This window comes from Aethalodelphis obliquidens, unplaced genomic scaffold, assembly GCF_003676395.1.
Source record: "Aethalodelphis obliquidens isolate GAN/ISIS:26980383/991018 unplaced genomic scaffold, ASM367639v1 scaffold59, whole genome shotgun sequence".
Lineage (NCBI taxonomy): Eukaryota > Metazoa > Chordata > Mammalia > Artiodactyla > Delphinidae > Aethalodelphis > Aethalodelphis obliquidens.
The window spans coordinates 201886-216825 of record NW_020838003.1 but is presented as its reverse complement, the minus strand read 5'-3'; the positions used below and the strand labels follow the sequence as shown (position 1 = coordinate 216825).

The 14940-nt window shown below is 42.6% G+C and overlaps 1 protein-coding gene across 8 annotated transcripts in view; it reads right to left on the bottom strand.

Annotated features, from left to right (window-relative positions):
- RUFY3 (RUN and FYVE domain containing 3) overlaps window positions 1-14420 on the bottom strand; it is an 84646-nt gene extending 70226 nt beyond the window's left edge. For 4 of the 8 annotated variants that reach the window (XM_027087658.1, XM_027087659.1, XM_027087663.1 and 1 more), the window contains exon 1: window positions 13871-14415. In XM_027087658.1, coding sequence (XP_026943459.1) covers window positions 13871-14219 — 349 coding nt within the window. In that variant the 5' untranslated portion in view covers window positions 14220-14415. Of the gene's footprint in view, window positions 1-13870 lie in introns of all 8 variants that reach the window. The other 4 variants (XM_027087662.1, XM_027087665.1, XM_027087661.1 and 1 more) reach the window with 4 other exon arrangements.
- Window positions 14421-14940: the final 520 nt, after the last annotated feature.

The following is a 14940-nucleotide window of genomic DNA, read 5'->3' as shown; positions in this document are numbered from 1 at the left end:
CAAATTTTTTTTAAGTAAATGAAAAGGAAAGCCATACTGGAATAAAGTGTTGACAGCAAATACAAAAAAGTTCATAAATGCTTCCATCCTAATTTGAGATTCAACTCAAAGAAAAAATGCTCAGAACCAGATTCTGTAGGTAAACAGGTATTTTCATATTGTTAGAGGGAAGGCAATCTGGTACAATGTAAGAATATATATACGTATATGCTTATTTATAATTAGGAAGGATATCAGCAAGTTACTAAGGAAAATAAAATTTTCCAACTAGGTTTATTCATTTCTATTTAAATCTATTCCAACATTATTCTACATCTGGACCAGAGCTATTCATTCATTCATTCATTCAGTAAATATTCACTGAGAGTACTCCATGTGCCAGGCACTGGGCATGCAGCTTAAGACAAGACCACTTCTTCAAGGAAGCAGAGTTTACATATCCAAATACTGAATATAAGTCTTTATTTAACACATTCACATTTAATTACAGTGCAATTCCTTTCTAGCCAGACATCTTTATAGATTAAAACTTAAAGGGAGATAGTTTATAGTTTCACTTTAAGCCATGTAATACTTCAAAACACCGTTAAGCAGTCATTAAAATCTTTAAAATTACACTGAATAGTTCCTGGAACCACAATACCAAAGAGCCCTGGCTATCTGTACATATGACATCAAGACTCTAGGTCACTGATACATTCTTAAAATATAGAACTGTGAATATGTGAATTAATCTGAATGCTCTGGGATTGCCTGTGTCCACCAACATCTGAATTCAGCCTGTCACAAACCATGATGGACAATCTTCCCACCAACCAAACAATAAGCATTTATTTAACCCTGAACAGGAGATCTGGATTGATTACAACGTACCAGCAAAACAAAAACATCTAGGTCAATAAGCACAGAAACTTGATTAACGTTCCTTCCAAAGGTCCTCTCCAGGTAGACACAAGGAAGGAAGCCCAAAGCAACTAAAACTTCTGCCAAGGAGAGAAAAACCTGTCTGCACTGGTTACCCTTGAGTTTCCCATACCTATCAGTTTGAGGGGGTATTAGCAGTTATTTCAGAAATAAGAACTGTGGGTGGGCAGGAAAACCTGTACTTTTACCCAGTTATACCTGTTTGCAGGTAACCACTCTTGAGTCTTCAACATGACAGTTACTCATTGTTCTGTTCATAAGCAATGAATTTACTATGAAAACACGCACTAGGGCTTCCCTGGTGGCGCAGTGGTTGAGAGTCCGCCTGCCGATGCAGGGGACACGGGTTCGTGCCCCGGTCCGGGAGGATCCCACATGCCGTGGAGCGGCTGGGCCCATGAGCCATGGCCGCTGGGCCTGCGCATCCGGAGCCTGTGCTCCGCAACGGGAGAGGCCACAAAAGTGAGAGGCCCACGTACCGCAAAAAAAAAAAAAAAAACACGCACTAAATAGAGGACTAATAAAAATAATTTTAAATATTGCTTGGTAATGTTTTTACTATGTAAACATATTAGCTTAGAATATAAGGGCAATATTAAGTCATCAGTAAGACATACAAACCTTGAACTTCTTTTTCATAATCTTTTCTCATAAACACACTAATTATAAGCTGTATTGAACTATTTTCTCATTTGATTCCACTTGAGAATAACAGCATATATTTGTAAAAGAGTTGTGAGGAGGTCTGGGGTAGTTTGTGGCCCTAAAACAGAATTAACAAGGCTATGTGAAGTTCAAATCCAAGATAATGATCTGAACAATACTATGTTCTAACTGCTCACCCAGCATGAATTTTCCACATTATGGTTGATTCAAAGCAAATGAGATTCACTTTTCAAAGTTAGTAGTTACATTCCTTTAAAGTATATTTACTCAGCTACTATCATAAGACAAAGGCTGATTTGTCACACCCAATGTCCCTGTTATACGATGTGGAAAAATTATTACTACTTAAGGTAGCTACCATTTATTGAATTTTTATTTTCTGTTAGGAGCTTTGTAAATATCATATCAAATCCTCACAAGAATCCTGCAAAGTTGGGACTTTCCTAGTGGCACAGTGGTTAAGAATCCGTCTCCCAATGCAGGGGACACGGGTTCGAGCCCTGGTCCGGGAAGATCCCACATGCCGAGGAGCAACTAAGCCCGTGCACCACAACTACTGAGCCTGCGGTCTGGATCCCGCAAGCCACAACTACTGAAGCCCGCGCGCCTAGAGCCCGTGCTCCGCAACGAGAAGCCACCGCAATGAGAAACCCGTGCACCGCAACAAAGAGTAGCCCCTGCTCGCCGCAACTAGAGAAAGCCTGTGCACAGCAACGAAGACCCAATGCAGCCAAAAAAAAAAAAAAAAAAGAATCCTACAAAGTAGGTATTGATATTCCCTCTTTACATTCAAGGAAACCAAAGTTGAGCCACATAACTGGCCCAAGATCATACAATTAGCAAGTGGCAGAACCAGGATCCCCAGCTGCTTCTAGAATGCCCATGAAGTCCATTTTTTCTTCTATACTTTGCAGCTTCAGCACTCCACCCCAAGGATTAAACTTTACTCAGGGAAAATAAAGGAAAACAAAACAAAAGCAAAAACAAAGTAACACAGGCAAGGTCCTCTTGAAATTTCCTAAACAGTTATTTCAACAAAGTTAAGATTTGAAGCAGAGAAAAAATTTAACCGCTTTCATACTTTACACCTTAATGTTTCACAAACCATATATTCCACTTAGTCACCCTTATACATCTAGTTTACGTTTTTAATAAGTGGGCATTTTCTTTTCTTTCTTTCTTTTTTTTTTTTGGCCAAGCAGCAAGGCTTGCAGGATCTTAGCTTGCTGACCAGGGATCAAACCCAGGTCCCAGCAGTGAAAGTGCTGCATCCTAACCATTGAGCACAGGGAATTCCCAAGTGGGCATTTTCTGAGAAGCTGAGAATCCAGCATGTATCTTTCTGCTTGTGCTGGCGAAGGGTAAACCAGATTCTTCCTGACTATTGTGAAGGATGTCACTTGCTTAACTGTACCATTGAAAAAACCATCTTACCGAGTTCCCGCCACATTTACTTATCCGGGTGGACATATTAAGAACACCTGATACATCCAGAAGTGTTAAAAGATAAATGAAGTGGGGGGGGGAACGATTTTCTAAAATGACTCATTTCAGAACTTCTTTAAATAACAAACTTCGATGCCTAATTTTAATTCTTAAAAAAAAATCACCAATACCCATGAAACCATTGCCCAACTGGAGAAACAGACCAGTGTCTTTCATTTACATGCTCCTTCTCTGTTCTGAATTCCTGCCTCCCCTTTTGAGGCAGCTACTTCTGAATTTTGTGTAAATCACTGTCTTATTTTAGAAGTATTACAAATACACGGATGCCTAAATAATATTTTAGCTTTTTTTTTTTAACTGTAGCGAAAAGGGTTTGATACTGTATATAACCTAAGCCTTTCACTCAAAACTGCATTTTCTAAGACTTATCCACATTGTAGTGTGTAGCTTGTACTTTACCCTTTGGGCTGCTGTGTTACAAGGTAATAGTCCATTGTATGTATAAACAATTTTTGATCTATTTTCATGCTGGTGAGCATTTGGGTTATTTCTAGTTTTTTCGTTTTAAATGATATTATTTAGATACTTTTCAGAAATAGATTTCTGGTAGGTATGCCAATTCTTCTTCAACAGGTTTGAGGGTAAGAGACCACTTCACTTACTTCTTTTACAGTTAGCTGACTCCTCCTATTACTTAGCTCCTATTCTGCACACAATAGTGCTTCTTAAAATTTGTCAACTTGTGCAACTACATCAATTTGTAAAGCTCACAAGTTCTGTTCCCCAAGGCTTCCTGGGTCACGGTTTTACAATTTAAGAAGAAAAGTCTCATCCCCTCCCCCCAAGTTCACTAGTTGCTGTTAGCACAAAAGGGTTCCCTTGATGAATTACCATCATGATGCCATCTGGGAAAGCCCAGATGTTTCTGCTAAATTATAAGATTATTCAATTGAAAGATCATGACTTTGTCACATGCGCCAGTCCTCCCTCTCACTTCCTTCCCTCCCCCACACAAAGATCTATTATATCCTCCTCTAATGTTGAGATTGCTACAAGTTTAGGTTTATATACTTGGCAGGCTCAGTATTACTTTGTAGATATTCCAAGGAAGATAATATATACTATGAGTATACCTGAGAAGCTGAGTTATGGTTGCTAAAAACACCACCAGGACTATTACATTGCATAATATTTTTCTTGTAAAATTAACCAGCATAAGACTGAAAATAACTCCTACCTTAATAACTAAAATGGATCTCATGGCTACGTGGCAGTAGGTAATAATTTACAGATGTAAAGCTACCAACTACTTAGTAGACAATCTTGGGAAACTTATCCTCCTCTTGTCTCAATTTATTCAGCTATAAACATGGAACTAAATAACTAGCTTCACAAAGATCACAGGCTCCACGAGAAGAACTCTGCCTGTTTTACACACCATTACACACTTGCTTAAAATAATACCTACCAAATACCAGATACTCCATAGATACTTGTTGGTATAGACATGTAACTCTAAAGCACTCTATATTCTTGCAATGATATATTTCCACCCTCCTGTTTCACTTCAACCATGAAAACCCCCAAGTTCTAGAAAATCAAGCTATATTTATGCCCCAACAAACATGTCATTCTAACGCAGGCTTTATTCATTTATACACAACAGATTCAATGATTTAATATGTATAAAGCACCTATTATGTCTAGCCACTATGGATATGAAGAAAGAACAAGAACAAGAAACAGAAAATTATAGGTGTTTTAAGAAATTTCTAAATCCCTGTCACACACATGGCTATTCAGTATTGCTTACATACCTAACTATTTTCTCTATCACGCTGGTGGCTTGTGAATTTCACATTCATTCATTTTTAGCAAATAGGGCTTTATCAGGTAGAACAAGGAACTAGAGGGCTACTGCTGCCTAAAGAGGAGCCTCCAGTTTAGGATGTGATTCCAGTTATGGGAGGTGGTGAAGGAGGCTGAGAGCATGTGGACTCAAGCCAGAATGCCCACAGTCAATCCTAGGTCCATCACTTAGAAGCTGAGTGCTTGTTTCTGCGCCTGTTCCTTCACTGACAAAATGGCGATACTCATATTCACTACTTCAGAGTTAGATGAAGTAATGAAAGTAAAATGCTCAACATGGTACTTTACACAAAGTAAGCAGTCAGTAAATGGCAGCCATTATCATCATTTTAATATGTGATTCTGCTTTCGAGAGTACCGGGAAACAACCCCAAAACCCAAAAAACCCAAAAACCCTATCAATCACATGAAATGAAAGTCAGTAAGGATGAATGTTCAAGGGACTAAGGTAAAGGGAAGTAAAAAAGGCGATCTGAGTAAAGGGTATGCTGGGGCATCACTTGGGACTTGAGAAAGGAAGAGGAGAGAGGGGTCAGAATTTTACCAAGCCTTCATAACAGGTGACCAGATTTCCTAAGTTCATAAAAAAGGCAGAGGAAGCAGATAAATGTCTGTGGACAGTCCATAAACAGATTCTAAAATTAGACAGAAAAACCATATTCTTAAAGGCAATATGTTGAAACAGGTTCTTCCGCTTTCTACATGCCTTTTGCTGTCACAGTCTGCTAATCTCTCCTTTCCTTATGGATCATGAGGTTTCAGACTTTCCCGCCTCTGCCCCACCATCCACGACACTCCCTCTGACACATGCTGAGTGTCATGTCCATTCCGTATGGAGCAAGTCTAGAACCAGACACTCACTAAGATGGGTTGTGCAAAGAGGAATATCATCTTGGCCCAGCAGCCCTTGATTCCTGATCTGTTATGTTTTAGGAAGACTATGAACTTTTCACAATTATTCAAACATAGCTACAGTAGAGGGCATGACAGTATTGATAGGTACCCTCTCAAGTACCACTGCCTTTGTAACTCTAAAAGCATTTCTTTTCACGTAATTTCAAAGCAATTCTTTATGCTTATGGTATACTACTAACTTCCCAAAATAAAATTTAAAGCTCATACTTGAGCCACGTCGCACTGTAGGAAGAAATTATAATGTTAATAAGGTTTGTGTAGAAATGTAAGTTGTGATGTTCTGCAAAGTTCCTTAAAATGGGATTCTACTTTTATTTATGATGGCTACAGGTTACTTATTGTGTAATGATAGAGAAGCAGCATATCTTTTATGCAACTTGTTTCATTATTTAAGGAATTTTCAAAAATATTAGCCAACAAGGAATTATCATTATTTCATCCAGTTAATTTGGCTAAACGCTCATCATCATCCACCTAGACTTTCTACTACCTATAACATACACTAGAAAAATATGTTCTCAGCTTCTTGATAAAATTTTACCTGTTTAACACATAGGTTTCTGTTAAAAGTCAAACAAAAAAGGGAAAAGATGAGAGACAAAATACAGTCAGGTGAACATGTTTTGAAGCCAATACTATTATTTCAGTCTGAAAAGTTGCCTTCTTTGCCACCTTTCCTCTGCTGTCTCTCCCACCCAAGAACTTTTTTACTGCCTTCTACCCAAACTGGGTTCTTTAAGGCCTTGGTGAGGGAGTACACAGTGATTAACAACATGAGCTTTGGATACTCAGACTATTGAGGAATATGAATTCATTCTCTGTCCTTCAGTTAAAAAAAAGCAATATATACAAATATTGAATTATTATGTTGTATACCTGAAACTAACACAATATGTCAATTATGGTTACCGGGGGGAAGGTTGAGGGGAAAGGATAGTTAGGGAGTTTGGGTTTGACATGTACACACTGCTATATTTAAAATGGATAGCCAACAGGGACCTACTGTATACCACAGGGAACTCTGCTCAATATTCTGTAATAACCTAAATAGGAAAAGAATTCGAAAAAGAATAGATGCATGTATATGTATAACTGAATCATTTTGCTGTTCACCTGAAACTAATACAACATTGTTAATCAACTATACTCCAATATAAAATAATAATTTTAAAAATATGTCAATTATATATATCAGTAAAAACATAAAAACAAAAACCAAATAAACAAAAAACACTTCTGGGGACAGGGACAGAAATCTGTGTTAACAGGACCTCCAGGTGACTCTGATGTGTGCTAAAGTTTGAGATAAGACTTTTCCTAAAACCAAAGAATCTACATCTCCAGAATAATCTTCTAAATCCAAGGTTACTCTAACAGAATTTATTTCATAATAGCTTAGATATCACTAAAAGACTGAATCAAATACTCTGATGAAAAACGTATGTTGCACCTACCTATATGAATTCTATGTGAACTACTCCTCCCCATTTTTTTCTTTTCAGCTTTCATTGTTAAGTGAGTAGTTTTATGCACTAGCTCTTCCATCTAATGGAAATTCTAAGAAATACCTCTTATAAATATAACCCCCCAAATTGATAAGTACTGATACATGTGAAGTTTGTGCCTCCCTGCCTAGAACATAAAAATATTCTATAAATGTAGCCACTAAGTACCATTACTATCTTACTAGTCACATTCTTTATTCATAATTGTTTGGGTTACAGAACTACAGTAAAATTTCTGTTATCTAATGAAGAACCTTTTAGGATCCTCTAGTGTCCAGAATGAAGCTAAGATGAGAACTAAGAAAAAAGAAAACTTCTGAAAGAATGAACCCATGATTATCAATAGCAGAGCAGCCAAAACAAAGACTCAAAAATTACATCTAATATTCTGAAACTGTTGCTTTGTCAATAAGAAGCATAACAGGACTTTTTGATAATGCCAGGCCAGAAGAGGAGGTAACACAAAAGAAAGCAGGCAGAAGAGAAGGGGAGCAATTGGCTGGGAAGACAAACTGTTGACAGTTTAGGCAGCAGTGGTGATAAGAGCAAAATCAGGAAGGCAAGCAGCAGACAGCAAGCTTAGTCATGAGGTGGGAAATGGGGGTATGACCCAGCTCCCAGGACCTTAGATGCTCAAGATCCCAGGTTATTTCAGCTGTGTGTGGAAAAGGACCCACCTGCATTTAGATACTCTTAAGGGCTAAACTACAGGTCTCTGGTAGTCACTAATCTACAATTACACACCGAAGATGCTACGTTTCTGAGGGTTTCCCCCCTTTTCTTATGGGCCTTTACTTCTGCTATTAGACAAAACAGCATTTAATGAATCAGAAAGTGGCTCTTTGCATTCTGAACACAGCTGGAAAAGAGCTGATGGCTGACAGATTTGTGAATCACAATACTGTAAATGAAGGCACTGCTCTACATTAATTATAACAAAATGCTGTCTTCTAAAAAGTCACACATCAAGCTAAAACCTACTCATGTGAGGTGAATGCTCAAAACTTTTTGGTTCTGATGGTTCAACCCTTCCCCTGCACACCTCCCAATTTTGAGCTGATGCCTCTACATTTACAAATCCAAAAAAAGTGACTTTTGTCTTTTCAAAGTTTAAAAAGCACACAGCAGATGAACTGATTAATGTGTATTCAACTCCTAATCAGGTATAATGTTTTCTAGAGTACTATTAAACAATGAAAAGAGAAGAAAGAGAGAGACATAATAATAGAAATACCCATGGAGAATAAAGTCAATGAATAAATACATACATACACATACAAATAATGTATATACGCACATATACCTATATAATACATATATATCTTTCTGTTGTAGGTGTGTGTATGAAACTGTGAACCTAAAATTGATTTTCTCCTCTTAAATACACATTCCTGGGTTCATATGTAAATGAGAGCACTCATTCCCCACATCATGGACTCTTAAAGAGCATCCATGAGAAACAGTGAATGCTTCTAGAAGCCTCATTCTCTGCACTTTCCAGGGCTCAACCAAGGCATTCACTGTTAAGTATACTCAACTTTGACGTGGGTAGTCACTGTAACGCTTCCGGTCCTTCCCAAGACCTGTTTCCCCCTTCTTTCTATTCCTTTCCTAGCTCTCCTATCTCAAAATAGCACATACAAATACAGAAAGAAAGCTGCTACTTTGTGAGTGGACTCTTTTTTGGTACACTGCTGTATTTGGGAGAGAAAAGACAAGGGCAGAGATGTGGGCTATTTGTATGGCATTGCTTTAAATATAAATGTTTGTGGTAGCTCTGAGAGTTGAAAGAGGAAAAGAACTGTCAATAGAAGCTGATAACCATGCAAATGGCAGAGGTGCCTCTTCCCTCCAACACCAAGGAGAAGCCATCTCTTGTCCATTCTGTCCACTCACAAGATGACTTCTAAAGTTAGGATGGAAAAGGAATGCATTAGGTGTTACTGAGCAAGGGCTGGTGTGCCCTTGGCACAGAAAGCCAAACTCTGATAGCAGGTGTTTGTGGCAAAGTAAGGGTTTATTTGCAGGGTGCCAAGCAAGTAGAATGGGCAGCTCATGCTCAAAAGACCCGAACTCCTGGATGGCTTTCAGGCAAGGGTTTTTAAAGACAGTTTTAGAGGAGAGGGTCGTAGGATGCGTGATCAGCTCGTGGACCTTTTTCTGATTGGTTGGTGGTGAGGTAACAGGCTGATGTTTCAGGAATCTCAAACTTCTGGTTCCAACCAGTCTGGGGTCTACCTTGCTTGTGGTCAGCATGTAGTGGCCATCGTCCACCTGGATGGGGGTCTTAGTCTCTACAGAGCAACTCAAAGATATGCATCAGGGGCTTCCCTGGTGGCGCAGTGGTTGAGAATCTGCCTGCTAGTGCAGGGAACACGGGTTCAAGCCCTGGTCTGGGAGGATCCCACATGCTGCGGAGCAACTGGGCCCGTGGGCCACAACTACTGAGCCTGCACGTCTGGAGCCTGTGCTCCGCAACAGGAGAGGCCGCGATAGTGAGAGGCCCACACACCGCGATGAAGAGTGGCCCCCACTTGCCACAACTAGAGAAAGCCCTTGCACAGAAACGAAGACCCAACACAGCAAAAATAAAAAAATAAAATAAAAAATCACAAAGAACTGAAGTAATCTACTGATTCATAAATCTAAATATTCATTAAAAAAAGATATGCATCAGATTGTTATCTATATCCCCTCAGGAGAAACCAGGAGTCCTGTGACACTACTGTCCTCTTCACTGACTGCTTGCATCTGCTCTTTGGAACTCAGGGAAGGCCTAGGAGTCTAAAGCCTTTTTTTCTACAAATAAGAAATGGGACTTTTGTACTTGGGAAAGTCCCACAGGGTCCTGCTTGGTTTCAATGCCCCCTTTACTTTGATACTCCTCAATCCTGAGGGGAACAGGTATGGGACAAGAAAGGAAATAGAGTTGTTGGTTTTTTTTAATATAAATTTATATATTTTGGCTGCGTTGGGTCTTCGTTGCTGTGCGCGGGCTTTCTCTAGTTGCGGTGAGCGGGTGCTACTCTTCGTTGCGGTGTGCGGGCTTCTCATTGTCGTGGCTTCTCTTGTTGTGGAGCACGGGCTCTAGGCGGGCAGGCTTCAGTAGTTGTGGCACGTGGGCTCAGCAGTTGTGGCTTGCAGGCTCTAGAGTTCAGTCTCAGTAGCTGTGGTGCACGGGCTCAGTTGCTCCACAGCATGTGGGATCTTCCCGGGCCAGGGCTTGATCCCGTGTCCCTTGCATTGGCAAGCAAATTCTTAACCACTGCACCACCAGGGAAGCCCGGAAATAGAGTTTTGAATAGAGAGGTTAATCATAAACTTGGCAGAAGAACTCAGTTTTAGGGGGACCTGGTTTCAAAAGTATTGGACCATGGCATGCAAGTAGCTCCTTCTTATAGAGTTGATGAGAAATTGGAATGGACGGTCATACACCAAGGGGGAAATGGCCCCACGAAATACGAACACATACATCTCTGTGAATGCATGCAAAAGTTCTGGAAGAAAACTCACCAAACTCAAAAGTGGTAGTCTCTGATAATAAATTGTGGTGGTGATGGGGGGTGGGGGAGAGGAGGGTTTGGGGGCCCACAAAGAGGAAAGTCACTTTGTGCTCAATGTACTTTTGCATTATAAAACATTTAAATAGTGAGAACAGATCCATGTGCTACTTGTGATTTTTACTTAAAAAAAGCCATGGTAGAAATTTGAGATTTAAAAGCTAGGAGCATAAAAATTTAGCAGATTACCAGCACTCAGAGTCAGAGAGTGACATAATCCAACAAGGCACATCAGAAACCTTTCATATTGCATTTAAGCTCGCTGCATGTTTCACGGACATTATATCCTGCAAGATTTTACACTGAAACCTTACATGTCATGAACCCTGAAAGGTTTAGGCTACCTCCTCTGCACACATTTTTGCTGTTCTTCATCGGTGTCATTTATAACAAATCTTCTAAACTCAAATGTAAAGGTTAATTTTAAAATCTCTGAGTACAGTCAAGACTTCTAAAATGAAGAGATAATAATGCCTTAATAAACAGTCTATCAAAATGATTATATATTATACACTTTTGGCAAGTACATCAGCGAGAGTTAAAAATTCAGTGTTGAGGAGGCAAATGTTCATTAGCTGTTGAGGCTGAGTCTAAGTACTGCCCTGCTAACTGAAATGAGAAGTCTTTGAAAAACTGCTGGTCTCAGGTTGCTCAAATGAGTCATCAGGACAACCCTAGTTCTGATATCCAGGTACATCATATAAAGCAATATTGCACTGACTCTACAGAGCAGCAACAAGGAAGTATTTTTATTAATATCCAGAGAATTCCTTTTTGCAAGTATGTGTGTTCTAAAGTACATATAAAAATAACAGGTAAAAATAAAAACAGTACAAGACAAAAACTACTTTAACTCAGTTTTATAGTTGAATAAAATAAGTATCAGTGATCTTTGACAATATGAACTGTCCTCAGTGACTGGTCTTTAAAAACAGTGTAAGTGGGACACGTGTATTTTCCCAGTAAATTTTCTGAGTACTCACACACCAATAAACTATTTCAGAAATTAAAGACCAGGACGAACTATTAGAACTTTATATGCTAACAAATCATGCCATACATCTGCTACTGTTGTAAGGTAAGGACCAAGGGATCACAGTTACGAAACTTTAGCTTTAAGTTCTCCGTTGCTGATCTTGATCATGCTAAGGCCCCAATTTTCAGACAATACTTAAAAATAAATAAAGTCAACCCTTAATATGAAGAAGGAATCAAATAAACCACCTGAAATTCAGATAATTCCCATAACTGATACTTGCCAACAGTTGAAAAAATTTTCTATATCACAACTTCTACCACAACTGTTACAGAGTTATGAAGAAGTGAGAGGAGGGTCTTCTTCATCCTATAATGACTGGTTAATAAGCAGATTACACAAAAATAGAAATTCTTAGGAAGAAAAAGAGAGGCTGTGCTTAAAGAACAAAGTAGAAAGCAGATGCCTTAGAAAATGAAAAGCAGTGTTGCGAATATTCTTATCTTTACCTCCTCTGCTTATCAAAAGACTCATTTCTGACATTATTAGACACTCTCTTTTGGAAATTAGTGGATTACTGCAACAAACTATGACTTTACTAAGACTCTAGGTCTATGATCAGTGTTGGCCCCCATTCTAGGTAAGTAATAAAGAGAAGCTAACAAAGGATTACCTCCAGCTGAATCCAATGGACCCTAATCTAGGGAGGAACCATCCAATCACAGTTTTGGACGTCTGCTATTCACTTAAAGAACATGGGCTCCGTAGGCAAAGAATCTGGGTCAACTTCATTCTTTCTCTCACACTGTTACTTAGGACAAATCACTTAATCACATTGATCCTCAGCTTCCTCACCTGAAAAAGTGGCATATCTGGCTTACAGAGATGTGACGATTAACTATGATAATCACAGCACATGCACATAGAAAGTATTCAACTAATGTTAACCTTTTTCTAGGGGACGGATCAGGGGCAGAAAAGGCAAAGTCAGGGTTTCTTGGCAGTGCAGAACAGTTAAAAGGTTTGCTTTCGTGCTAAACAAGAAACCTCTAGCTGTGTCTCAGAGAGAGACAGACAGAGACAGATTGATCGATTGATTCCCTTTCACCTTAGGCAAATTTCCCTTTTCAGAACTCATACAGCAAAGTATTAGGCATTTATATCATGCCTTGTATCTTCAGTCACATTTTCATACTCTAAGATCTTGTCTTTTTAAACCAGATTTAATATTCTTCAAGTCTTTTATACACATTGTCTACTCTAGGGCCCCGCTCACAGCAGGTTGCACTAGACATTTGTTGACTGATACAGCACAAAGTGCGGTGCGCTGCATTTAGAGGACTCCGGTGATAGTGCTTTTAAAAGGTGGAGGCCTCTTCCTATCAAACGATATTATCCTGGGAAGTGCCCTCCTAAAGCCACACTTTCCCTTCTCGTCATCTCGCGCACAGTTCCTGATTTCTCTTCCCATTGTGGGGGACGGATATGTGATATTTACGGGTGTGGAGTGAACGCTAGTAAAAAATTTAGTGGTCCAACCGAGGCCACGCGGGCGGCGGCGGCGCAGCAGCCACACCTATCGACCGCAGCGGCGCTGGGAGCCCGCAGAAGGCGGGACAGCTGGGCTGCCGGGTCTCCGGACACCGCCCCCTCCTCCATTCCTTCAGGGAGGGCTCCCACCGGAGACCCGGGGCTGGGACCCGGCGAGCACGTGGGAGGCTGGCGAGGACGAGCGCCCGGCCCGGGAGGGGAGAGGAGGCCGGGCGGGAGCCTGCGGCCTTGGTAGACTAGGAGGTAAACAGTCCGGCGCCCGGACCGCGGCCGCCCCCCTGCGCCCCCGGATGGGAGCTTCCCGAGAGCCGCCCCCAGCGCCCAGTCTCCCCGTTGGCTCGGGGCCCTGCTCAGCTTCGGGGAGCCAGCAGGAGGCGGAGCTTTGCGGAGCCGGACTGGCCCTTCCCGGCCGAGGCCCCCCTTCCCCACCGGCATCCCCCTTCCCGGCCGCTACTCACGGTGTTTGCCGCCGCCGCCGCCGCCGCTCGGGTAGTTCAGCAGCAGGAAGGGCAGCGGGGAGCCCGGCGACGGCGGGGTCCTCCAGGCGCGCTGTTGCTGCGGCGGCGGGCGCGCTACGAAGCCGGCGCCTCCATCGCCCGGGTAGAGCAGGAAGAAGGGGGCAGCCACCGGCGAGCCAGGCTCCGATTGCCCCGCGGGGGAGGCCAGCGGCGGCCCCGCCTCGTCCTCTCGGTCCGCGCCCCCGGCTGGAGCGCGGCGCGGCTCCTCCAGCCGCTGCTTCCCGCCCCTCGCCGGTTCCTCGCTGCAACTTTCCGCGCCGGCAGTGGGCGGCGGCGAGGTCTCAGCCATGCTCGTTCCTTCCTTCGCCGCCGCCGCCGCCTCGCACCCGGGCCTGGGCAGGGGAGCAGAGGGTCACGGCGGGGAGCCGCCGCCCCGTCCCGTCCGCGCCACCGCCACCTTTCTCCTTGGCTACGGGCCGGCGTCTGGGCTCTGCCGTTCCGTCTACTGCCCGCCCCGCCGGGGTCCGAGCCAGCTGAAGGGACGGCCCCGCCCGACGGCGCGGTCTCCCTACCGGCCGCCTCCTCCCGCCTGCCCCTCCCGCCCCGGCCCCCAGCCTGCGGCGCGGCTCCCCTAGGGGGCGGCCTCCTCCTCTTCCCACTTCCCACATTCCGCTCGGCTCCGGCGGCGCTGAGCTCACTCCCGACCCTGGGGGAGGGTACGGTGCCCAGTGCCTGGTCCTTACCGGCCCCCGGCACGGCCCTCCTAAGCGGTCAGGTGTGTTTACCCCCCGGTGCTTGAACGGTGGGAGACCTGGCCAAATATCTAGCGGCGCTTTTCTGTGCAACCGCCCAGCTTCATCGGTAGCACGGAGGCACAAAGACCTGGGTTGAAGAGGCGAAAGCTAATTTTTAAAAGGAACCTGCTCCCCCCACCCCTCCCGTATTAAACTGTACCCTATGCCTTGCATACACTATAACCGTTCATTCACGGTTTTGATTTATGAGCTTTTTATGTGAGACACCAGGGGTGGGTGTCTTCCTTCCCCCACCTCTTTGTTCTCTGTCATGTG